The sequence below is a fragment of the Pelophylax lessonae genome (genome assembly GCF_965119305.1).
Source record: "Pelophylax lessonae genome assembly, chromosome: 8".
NCBI classification, from domain to species: Eukaryota; Metazoa; Chordata; class Amphibia; order Anura; family Ranidae; genus Pelophylax; species Pelophylax lessonae.
Window position 1 is genome coordinate 301,259,833 of NC_138775.1, and position 12,599 is coordinate 301,272,431.

Genomic DNA, 12,599 nt, shown 5'->3' on the forward strand with positions numbered 1-12,599 from the left:
CTATAGGATCCAGGTATGGCCTCATACTACCAGTAGTGACACTGACCCCCCTCTATAGGGTCCAGGTATGGCCTCATACTACCAGTAGTGACACTGACCCCCTCTATAGGGTCCAGGTATGGCCTCATACTACCAGTAGGGACACTGACCCCCTCTATGGGGTCCATGTATATCCTCATACTACCAGTAGTGACACTGACCCCCCTCTATAGGGTCCAGGTATGGCCTCATACTACCAGTAGGGACACTGACCCCCTCTATGGGGTCCATGTATCTCCTCATACTACCAGTAGGGACACTGACCCCCTCTATAGGATCCAGGTATGGCCTCATACTACCAGTAGTGACACTGACCCCCCTCTATAGGGTCCAGGTATGGCCTCATACTACCAGTAGTGACACTGACCCCCTCTATAGGGTCCAGGTATGGCCTCATACTACCAGTAGGGACACTGACCCCCTCTATGGGGTCCATGTATCTCCTCATACTACCAGTAGTGACACTGACCCCCCTCTATAGGGTCCAGGTATGGCCTCATACTACCAGTAGTGACACTGACCCCCTCTATAGGGTCCAGGTATGGCCTCATACTACCAGTAGTGACACTGACCCCCTCTATAGGATCCAGGTATGGCCTCATACTACCAGTAGTGACACTGACCCCCTCTATAGGGTCCAGGTATGGCCTCATACTACCAGTAGTGACACTGACCCCCCTCTATAGGGTCCAGGTATGGCCTCATACTACCAGTAGGGACACTGACCCCCTCTATGGGGTCCATGTATCTCCTCATACTACCAGTAGTGACACTGACCCCCCTCTATAGGGTCCAGGTATGGCCTCATACTACCAGTAGTGACACTGACCCCCCTCTATAGGGTCCAGGTATGGCCTCATACTACCAGTAGGGACACTGACCCCCTCTATGGGGTCCATGTATCTCCTCATACTACCAGTAGGGACACTGACCCCCTCTATAGGGTCCAGGTATGGCCTCATACTACACTACACTGACCCTAGCCAAATGCAAAACTAGTGACAAACAATCAGAAAAGATGAGTAGGGAAAAAAATGTCATTGGCCTCCACCTGTAAAACCATTCCTGTTTTAGGGGTTGTATTATTGTTGCCCATCTAGTGCACTTGTTAATTTCATTAACACCAAAGCAGCTGAAACTGATTACCAATCCCCTTTGCTACTAAACTGACAAGATCAATATCCCAGGGTTTAATGAACTTGATTCTATACTCTGATTTAAAAGTGTTTCTTTAATTTTTTTGAGCAATGTACATACAGTATCTGACAAAAGTAAGTACACCCATCACATTTGTGTAAATATTTTATTATATCTTTTCATGTGACAACACTGAAGAAATGACACTTTGCTACAATGTAAAGTAGTGAGTGTACAGCTTGTATAACAGTGTAAATTTACTGTCCCCTCAAATAAACTCAACACACAGCCATTAATGTCTAAACCACTGGCAACAAAAGTCAGTACACCCCTAAGTGACAATCTCCAAATTGGGCCCAATTAGCTGTTTTTCCTCCCCGGTGTCATGTGACTCGTTAGTGTTACAAGGTCTCAGGTGTGAATGGGGGGCAGGTGTGTTACATTTGGTGTTATCGCTCTCACTCTCATACTGGTCACTGGAAGTTCAACATGGCACCTCATGGCAAAGAACTCTCTGAGGATCTGAAAAAAAGAATTGTTGCTCTACATAAAGATGGCCTAGGCTATAAGAAGATTGCCAAGACCCTGAAACTGAGCTGCAGCATGGTGGCCAAGACCATACAGAGGTATAACAGGACAGGTTCCACTCAGAACAGGCCTCACCATGGTCCACCAAAGAAGTTGAGTGCCGTGCTCAGCGTCATATCCAGAGGTTGTCTTTGGGAAATAGAGGTATGAGTGCTGCCAGCATTGCTGCAGAGGTTGAAGGGGTGGGGGAGGGGTCAGCCTGTCAGTGCTCAGACCATACGCCGCACACTGCATCAAATTGGTCTGCATGGCTGTCATCCCAGAAGGAAGCCTCTTCTAAAGATGATGGACAAGAAAGCCCGCAAACAGTTTGCTGAAGACAAGCAGACTAAGGACATGGATTACTGGAACCATCTCCTGTGCTCTGATGAGACCAAGATAAACTTATTTGGTGTCAGATGGTGTCAGGCGTGTGTGGTGGCAACCAGGTGAGGAGTACAAAGACAAGTGTGTCTTCCTACAGTCAGGCATGGTGGTGGGAGTGTCATGGTCTGGGGCTGCATGAGTGCTGCCGGCACTGGGGAGCTACAGTTCATTGAGGGAACCATGAATGCCAACATGTACTGTGACATACTGAAGCAGAGCATGATCCCCTCCTTTCAGAGACTGGGGGGCAGGGCAGTATTCCAACATAACGACCCCAAACACCTCCAAGATGACCACTGCCTTGCTAAAGAAGCTGAGGGTAAAGGTGATGGACTGGCCAAGCATGTCTCCAGACCTAAACCCTATTGAGCATCTGGTGTCTGGAAACATTGACACCAGCCGTAGTCCCCTCCATGTGAATCTCCCCCAAATTCTTCCATGGTCTTTGCGCCACACTCCTCTCAGGGCTGCGGGTATCCCTGTTGCTTGTGAACCTTTTTCTACCACACTTTCTCATTCCACTAATCTTTCCATTAATATGCTTGGATACAGCACTCTGTGAACAGCCAGCTTCTGTGACTTTCCATCATGGAGGGTGTCAGTGACTGTATTCCGGACAACTGTCATGTCAGCAGTCTTCCCCATGACTGTGTAACCTCCTGAACCTGACTGAGAGACCATTCAAAGGCTCAGGAAACCTTTACAGGTGATTAGAGTGTGACACCACGACTGTACAATAGAGTGTGACACCATGACTGTACAATAGAGTGTGACACCACGAGTGTACAATAGAGTGTGACACCACGAGTGTACAATAGAGTGTGTCACCATGACTGTACAATAGAGTGTGTGACACCACGACTGTACAATAGAGTGTGTCACCATGACTGTACAATAGAGTGTGACACCATGACTGTACAATAGAGTGTGACACCACGAGTGTACAATAGAGTGTGTCACCATGACTGTACAATAGAGTGTGTGACACCACGACTGTACAATAGAGTGTGTCACCATGACTGTACAATAGAGTGTGTCACCATGACTGTACAATAGAGTGTGTCACCATGACTGTACAATAGAGTGTGACACCATGACTGTACAATAGAGTGTGACACCACGAGTGTACAATAGAGTGTGTCACCATGACTGTACAATAGAGTGTGTGACACCACGACTGTACAATAGAGTGTGTCACCATGACTGTACAATAGAGTGTGTCACCATGACTGTACAATAGAGTGTGTGACACCACGACTGTACAATAGAGTGTGACACCACGACTGTACAATAGACTGTGACACCATGACTGTACAATAGTGTGTGTGACACCATGACTGTACAATAGACTGTGACACCATGACTGTACAATAGAGTGTGTGACACCACGACTGTATAATAGAGTGTGTGACACCATGACTGTACAATAGAGTGTGACACCACGAGTGTACAATAGAGTGTGTCACCATGACTGTACAATAGAGTGTGTGACACCACGACTGTACAATAGACTGTGACACCATGACTGTACAATAGAGTGTGTGACACCACGACTGTACAATAGAGTGTGTGACACCATGACTGTACAATAGAGTGTGTGACACCATGACTGTACAATAGAGTGTGACACCACGAGTGTACAATAGAGTGTGTCACCATGACTGTACTATAGAGTGTGTGACACCACGACTGTACAATAGAGTGTGACACCACGACTGTACAATAGACTGTGACACCATGACTGTACAATAGTGTGTGACACCATGACTGTACAATAGAGTGTGACACCACGACTGTACAATAGAGTGTGTGACACCATGACTGTACAATAGAGTGTGACAACACGACTGTACAATAGAGTGTGTGACACCACGACTGTACAATAGAGTGTGTGACACCATGACTGTACAATAGAGTGTGACACCACGAGTGTACAATAGAGTGTGTCACCATGACTGTACTATAGAGTGTGTGACACCACGACTGTACAATAGAGTGTGACACCACGACTGTACAATAGACTGTGACACCATGACTGTACAATAGTGTGTGTGACACCATGACTGTACAATAGAGTGTGACACCACGACTGTACAATAGAGTGTGACACCACGAGTGTACAATAGAGTGTGACACCACGACTGTACAATAGAGTGTGACACCATGACTGTACAATAGTGTGACACCACGACTGTACAATAGAGTGTGACACCATGACTGTACAATAGAGTGTGACACCACGAGTCTCCAGTAGAGGGTGACACCATGACTGTACAATAGAGTGTGTGACACCATGACTGTACAATAGAGTGTGTGACACCACGACTGTATAATAGAGTGTGACACCACGAGTGTACAATAGAGTGTGTCACCATGACTGTACTATAGAGTGTGTGACACCACGACTGTACAATAGAGTGTGACACCACGACTGTACAATAGACTGTGACACCATGACTGTACAATAGTGTGTGACACCATGACTGTACAATAGAGTGTGACACCACGACTGTACAATAGAGTGTGTGACACCATGACTGTACAATAGAGTGTGACAACACGACTGTACAATAGAGTGTGTGACACCACGACTGTACAATAGAGTGTGTGACACCATGACTGTACAATAGAGTGTGACACCACGAGTGTACAATAGAGTGTGTCACCATGACTGTACTATAGAGTGTGTGACACCACGACTGTACAATAGAGTGTGACACCACGACTGTACAATAGACTGTGACACCATGACTGTACAATAGTGTGTGACACCATGACTGTACAATAGAGTGTGACACCACGACTGTACAATAGAGTGTGTGACACCATGACTGTACAATAGAGTGTGACAACACGACTGTACAATAGAGTGTGTGACACCACGACTGTACAATAGAGTGTGTGACACCATGACTGTACAATAGAGTGTGACACCACGAGTGTACAATAGAGTGTGTCACCATGACTGTACTATAGAGTGTGTGACACCACGACTGTACAATAGAGTGTGACACCACGAGTGTACAATAGAGTGTGACACCACGACTGTACAATAGAGTGTGACACCATGACTGTACAATAGTGTGACACCACGACTGTACAATAGAGTGTGACACCATGACTGTACAATAGAGTGTGACACCACGAGTCTCCAGTAGAGGGTGACACCATGACTGTACAATAGAGTGTGTGACACCATGACTGTACAATAGAGTGTGTGACACCACGACTGTATAATAGAGTGTGTGACACCACGAGTCTCCAGTAGAGGGTGAAACCAGGAGTCTCCAGTAGAGTGTGACACCACGAGTCTCCAGTAGAGGGTGACACCACAAGTCTCCAGTAGAGGGTGACACCACGAGTCTCCAGTAGAGGGTGACACCACGAGTCTCTAATAGAGGGTGACACCACGAGTCTCTAATAGAGGGTGACACCACGAGTCTCGAATAGAGGGTGACACCACGATTCTCCAGAAGAGGATGACATCACGAGTCTTCAGTAGAGGGTGACACCAGGAGTCTCCAGCAGAGGGTGACACCACGAGTCTCTAATAGAGGGTGACACCACGAGTCTCCAGTAGAGGGTGACATCACGAGTCTTCAGTAGAGGGTGACACCACGATTCTCCAGTAGAGTGTGACACCACGAGTCTCCAGTAGAGGGTGACACCACAAGTCTCCAGTAGAGGGTGACACCACAAGTCTCCAGTAGAGGGTGACACCACGAGTCTCCAGTAGAGTGTGACACCACGAGTCTCCAGCAGAGGGTGACACCACGAGTCTCTAATAGAGGGTGACACCACGAGTCTCCAGTAGTGTGACACCACAAGTCTCTAATAGAGGGTGACACCATGACTGTACAATACAATTCTATTTTCTGAGATGGTGAGTTTTGGGGTGTCACTCGCTGGAAGCCATAATCATCAAATGCTGGAAATCTCTCACTCTGTGTGACACAGAGATATAAAATATCGGAGATTCCCCGGGGGACACACAGATCAGGACTGGAGGTTTGTTCTTACGGGGGAACAGGAACATTGTTTAGGTGTAACTCCACCCCCAAATAATAATTTGTAAGTTTATTGGACGGTATTGGGAAGGGTTAGCACCTCTGTAACATGTGATTTCCTCTCTGTGGAGAAGATTTCACCTCACTTTCTGTCCTTAGGACAATTGGATTTTGAAAATTTTGGGTTGTTATGGAAACCAGGATTGGTGAGAAAGCTTCAGTGGAGACTCCTTTTTCCCATGAGAACTCTTCCAGGAGTGATTTCCCTTCCTAGGGGGAGATTTCTCCACACTTCCTGTTCTCTCCCTCCGTTTGTAAGTCGGATGTTTGTAATCCGGGGGCCGTCTGTATTCTAATTTTATGAGCTGCAGCTCTGTATTCCGAATGAGCTGAGGATAGAGTGCCACCTGCTGGTCAGGACAGATATTGCTTATGTACACAAAACATTAATCAATAATCTGGACTACCAATAAGAATTAGGGTTACACCTTCTGGGCGGGGCTTTGTGTCTTCACAAGTCAGGACAAGAGGAGACGCCTCATCTGACACTTCATTGATGTCTGAACCCACAGTGCCAGCATAGCTAGACGCCAACTAGAAGAAGACAAGCTTCACCCATTTTGGTGTCGGTGTCAGTTAGTGGTGTCAGTGTCAGGTTAGTGGTGTCAGTTAGCAGTGTCAGTTAGCGGTGTCAGTTAGCAGTATCAGTGGAAGTTAGACGTGTGTCAGTTAGCAGTGTCAGTTATCGGTGTCAGTGTCCGTTAGCGGTGTCATTGTTCATTAGCAGTGTCAGTTAGTGGTGTCAGTGTCAGGTTAGTGGTGTCAGTTAGCAGTGTCAGTGTCAGTTAGCGGTGTCAGTTAGCAGTATCAGGTTAGCGGTGTCAGTGGAAGTTAGAAGTGTGTCAGTTAGCAGTGTCAGTTATCGGTGTCAGTGTCCGTTAGCGGTGTCATTGTCCATTAGCAGTGTCAGTTAGTGGTGTCAGTTAGCAGTGTCAGGTTAGCGGTGTCAGTTAGTGGTGTCAGTAAAGTGACTGATTGTGAATAGATTGTATTGATTTTTACAGCCCACAGTCCATACTGACACCGATCGATCACATTGGGTTGTATTTGGGGATTATTCATTCCTTGGATGAATGATTTCTGTATTGGAGGCGCTGGGGTTCATCAATCAATATTGCTGACTAAATGAGTCGCTCAGGCATTCCTCGGAGAATAAATAAAGCTTTTACCGTTCTCTCCTCCCCCCGCACTCCATACTCGGCCACTTTGAAGGAAGTGAAGAACTGGTTGTGTGTTTCGGTGTTGTCTTGGTCCCGGTCCAGCAATGCTGCGATAGCGGCTTCATCGTAGTGGATGACACCGGTGTCACCTGCCGGAGAAAGAGCCGACACTCAAATTAAAGAAGAACTCTGGGCAAAACGTTTCTTTCTTTTCGTACATCACAGGACACAGAGCCATAAATCATAACATATGGGTTATAAAACCACCTACAGGTGAGGGACACTGGCAACCAATCAGAATTGATGCCCCCCTATATAACCCCTCCCACACAGGAAGTACATCCGTGTTTTTGCCAGTCTAAAAGGTGATGGTCACTGTGGAAAGTCTCCCCACATTTTTCTTTTTTTTTTCTTCAAATGAAGTCAGAAGATACCCTACATACCCTGATCAAAGATCTCTGGATCTAAGGGGTTAACTATCAGATCCAAACAGTCAATGGACTAAAAAGATGGTACCAGAGCCTCGAGAAGCAGATACAAGGTTTTGCCTGTAAGGTTGTCCTTTTTAGGTGCTGGACCCTGGGATCCGGACCCTTGGAATGCCAAACCCTGAAGGCGCTCCGTGAAGGGTGCTCTACAGGTCCAAGGAAGGGCCCCTCTTATATAGGGGACCCAGCCCTTGAAGGTCGCCAAGACAAAGCTCGCCATGATGGGTGAAGATTGGATTCCTGTTTCATGCAGAATCTCGCGGCCGGACTGGTGGGTCCATTCTGAAATATTTACACAGCAAACCTTGAAGGTAAAAATTGTAAATAATTTATGCACTGTTCCCTTTAACCACTTGCCGACTGCCGCACGACTATATACGGCGGCAGTCAGCCCCTCACAGGCAAAGTGACGTATGGGTACGTCACTAGCCTGTAAGGCTTTAGGGAGCGAGCGCACGCTGCCAGAGGCGCGCTCCCGCTTACTCACGGCCCCCTCCGCGCGTGCGAGCGGCGGACCCGATGTCCGCCGGTCACTCGCGATCGCCGGTTACACCTGGAGAAAGGCAGGCGGCTAATGTAAACGAAGCCGCCTGTCAGTCTCCCCTGTGTAACAGCAGAGATCATACGGTCCTGCTATGTAGGACCGTAGATCTCTGCTGTTACATCACTAGCCACATCCAATCACAGTTAGAATCACGCCCCTAGGGACACACTTATCCCCTCCCTCTCAAATAAAGTTAACCCCTTCACTGCCAGTGTCATTTTTACAGTAACAGTGCATATGTATTACTGTAGTAATGTCACTGGCACCCCCAAAAGTGTCAAAAATGTCAGTCAAGGGTCCGATCTGTCCGCCGCAATGTCGCAGTCCCACTAAAAATCGCAGATCGCCGCCATTACTCGTTAAAAAAACAATAAAAATGACAAAAATCTTTCCCTTTGTTAGTAAAAGCAATAACTTTTGCGCAAACCAATCAAAATACGCTTTTTGCGATTTTTTTTTACCAAACATATGGTAAAAAAAAAAAAAAAAAAATGGCCTAAGATGTTAAAAAATTTTGATTTTTATATTTTTTTTGGGGAATTTCATATAAAAAATGTGAAAAATATTGTTATTTTTGCAAAATTGTCGCTCTTTTTTTGTTTATAGCGCATGATCAAAAAATCGCAGAGGTGATCAAATACCACCAAAAGAAAGTTCTGTTTGTTGGAAAAAAAGGACGTCGATTTTTTTTTGGGTACAGCGTCGCACGACCGCGCAATTGTCCGTTAAATTCACGCAGTGCTGAATCGCAAAATAGGCTCTGGTCAGGAAGGGGGTAAAATCTTCCGGGGCTTAAGTGGTTAATAAGATATCAGAGACCATGTGTGTCCCTCCATGAGGAGGACGTTATGCTTACAAGTTACATCTTGTTGAGGCAGTTGTGGGATTGTTGCAAAGCTTGGTGTAAATCATTATTTCTTTGCCTATTGTTTCACATTGTGTTTTACCCTGAGCTGATCACCTCAATAGTATCAGCTGTGACAAACAAGACTCAGCCTAAGCTGCTCTCACCCCACACGTTTGTTGTGTTCGCCCTGGCGCATAAGCATCCGTATGTTCGTCTCTGATTGCGCATCAATGGCGTAGGCCTATTCGTGCGTGAATCTTCGCCTTTAAATACAGGCGTACGCCGCATGGAGGGCGTGTTCTAACGCAATTGGCGTGCACGGGGGCGCCACGTACCAGGCCGCATGTGCATAATTGGGTGCGTTCTGCAAGGAACTGTCTCCAACACACTAGCCTCTGTCATAGGCTGAAGGGGACACAGAGCAGCAGCAGCTGGGTTGCGTGAGTCACTGTGGGTGTATGCAGACTTGTATAAAGTACTCGAAATTTCTACTTGAGTAAAAGTACAAGTGCTTGATCAAAAAGTGACTTGAGTAGAAGTGGAAGTGCTCGCAGAAAAAGTTACTTAAGTAGAAGTACTAAAGTATTCAACATTTTTTTTACTTAAGTATTGCAAGTAGTTTTTTCAAAAAATTTGCTACTTAAGTACTAAAAGTAAAAAGTACCAGTAGTTTTGAAAAAAAAATTCTACTTAAGTACTGAAAGTAGAAGTAGAAGTACTGTGTTATGTAGTTATTAAAGAAAGAAGTCAAAAGTTTGAACATCATATTGTTTTTTATTATTTCAAATGATTTATTCAAATGATTAACCTGTGTTTGTTAGTAGTTTCTTGATGCACTTTAAGCGCTGTAGCACCATTTATTTGTTTGTTTCATATTTTCTTTTTATTGGAAAGATTTGGTATAGCAGCTTTTATTATACACAGCCTTTATTTTCATATGCGCTGATTTACAAATGACATTATACACATTTTTTTGAGCTTTATGCAACCTGCCATCTACTGTTCTGGCAGTGGTCATTTTTATAATTGTAACGAGTAACTATGCAGCACAAAAAAAAAAATACTTGAGTAGAAGTATCGAAATCATCGAAAAAATGTAGTGAAGTAAAAGTAGAAGTAGGAGAAAAAAATTCTACTCTAGGAAAGTACAGATACCGCATTTCGGTACTTAAGTACAGTACTTAAGTAGTTCTACTTCGTTACTATACATCTCTGGGTGTATGTTACTGGCACTAACACATCCGGTATCTTGGGGTAATCAGTGCTGTGTGTGATAAGCTGTATGAGCTTGGCACAGGCCTTGAGTACACTAAAGATAGTATCTCAAGTTTGTCTTGCTTTAAAGCAATGTCTGCCCGAAAAAGGCACGGTGATGCCACCGTCAGGCCTTGAAAGTCCTAGCTGTGTTTCCACTTTGTCTACTCCTCCTGAAGAGCCAGAGGCATTTTGCCAATCTGAGCCATTACGGTTGTCAGGCATAGTAGCTACTCCTAGTACTTCTGCCGCAACCTACGTCACTAAGGACGATTTGGCTGTGGCATTGACCAGCCTTAAGGGTAAGATTGCTGGTATCATTGCAGCATCTCAAGGGAAGAAACGTGATAGATCTCCCTCACCTGAGCCAGTTCAGTATAGGGCAGAGGAGGTCGAAGTAGCTGTTGATGGAAGTAGCTGTTGACCCTATAGAACAGGGGTGTCAAACTCAATTTCATTGCGGGCCACGTCACTATTATAGACGCCCTCAGAGGGCCAGCCAGATCTATCTGTAGCCCACCACTATCAGAAGTCAGAGCCCCCACCCTCCCTTACATAACAGTGCATCCCCTTTACCATGTGCTGCTGCTGGGTAGAAGCTGGAGGCAGAGCTGGGAAGCAGCAATTGCAGGGTCTGGAGGAAGGCTGGAGTCTGCTGAATGCTGAGACCAGGCGGAGAGGAGATGGTGCTGCGGCAGAGGATCTGTAGGAGGAGTTGTGACCTCCTCTCTGCTGCCAACTGTTGGGTTGGGGGGGGGGTCCTTTCTGCAGCTGCAGGGGGAAGCACAGGATCTGGCAGAGGAGTTCTGTCCTCTCTGCTGTCGTCTGCTGAGACTAGGTGGAGGCAGAGATGAGGGAGATGCAGCAGCTGCAGGAGAGGTGCAAGGGCCACATGAAATGGCCTGGAGGGACGGATTCGGCCCGCGGGCCTTGTGTTTGACACCTGTGCTATAGAAGGTCAAGTTGAGGTTCCCACTTCTGGGGAGTCAGGGTCAGAGAATTCTCTATCTACCTCTCAGACCCGGAGATTGTTTGGGTGGGGGAAAGGCTGTGCTCAAAGGTTTGGATGTAATCGATCCAAGACAACTGGGATATCTCTACCATTTCCCAGGGGTACAAACTGGAATTGCGGGTGTTCCCATATCCCCGGTTTACAAGGTCAAGTTTACCGACAGATCCCCTAAATAGATGTCTTTTTCTGGCACTGGACCAGCTGAAGGCTCAAAAAGTGATAATAGAGGTTCCGGAGGACAAAAAGTTCAAGGGTTTTTACTCAAACCTGTTGAAGTCCCCCAACCTAACGGGGATGTGAGGCCTATTTTGGATCTCAGCTTTAAACCAGTTCATAAACATTCGTACTTTCCATATGGAGTCAATTTGTGTAGTCATTGCCTCCCTGCAGGGAGAGGAATTTCCAGCATCCATAGACATCAAGGATGCATATCTTCACGTGCCTATATTCCAGGCTCATCAAAGGTTCCTATGATTTGCAATAGAAAACCGTCATTTTCAGTTTGTGGCCCTGCCCTTCGGGATAGCCACAGCTTCAAGAGTGTTCACAAAGATCCTAGCTCCAGTATTGGCTGTTCTAAGGTCCCGAGGGATATCTATAATAGGATATCTGGACGATCTATTACTAATAGATTGATCAGCTCTAAGCCAAAATGTCCATCAGACAGTACAGTTCTTAGAACGTTTGGGTTGGATACTGAACTTGGTAAAGTCAGCATTACAGCCTGTCCAGCGTCTGGAATATCTGGGTCTTCTTATGGACACAGCACAGGCAAAGATATTCTTGCCAACAAGAAAGGTCCATAGTAAGGCTGAGATATCCCTCTATACATCTTTGCATGAAGTTATTGGGGAAGATGGTGTCTGCATTTGAGGCGATTCCCTAGGCTTAATTCCATGCCAGACCCTTAGAGAACAATATTCTGTCTGCCTGGACCAGAAAGGTTCAGTCTCTGGACCGATCCATATCTCTGGAACCAAGAGTATGTCAGAGTCTAAATTGGTGGCTGTTGACAAGAAATCTGGACAAAGGGAAATCCTTTCTTCCAGTGACTTGGAAATGAGTCACTACAGATGCCAGTCTCCCAGCTGGGGAGC

At 46.1% G+C, this 12,599-nt stretch overlaps 1 protein-coding gene across 1 annotated transcript in view; it reads right to left on the bottom strand.

Annotated features, from left to right (window-relative positions):
* Positions 1-7,318: 7,318 nt before the first annotated feature.
* Positions 7,319-12,599, bottom strand: part of LOC309561683 (chromodomain-helicase-DNA-binding protein 5-like) — a gene marked incomplete at both ends in the record, with an annotated part of 114,839 nt that continues 109,558 nt past the window's right edge. Inside the window, one exon of the mRNA XM_082265671.1 lies at positions 7,319-7,506. Within this exon, the coding sequence (XP_082121797.1) occupies positions 7,319-7,506 (188 nt within the window). The remainder of the gene's footprint in view (positions 7,507-12,599) is intronic.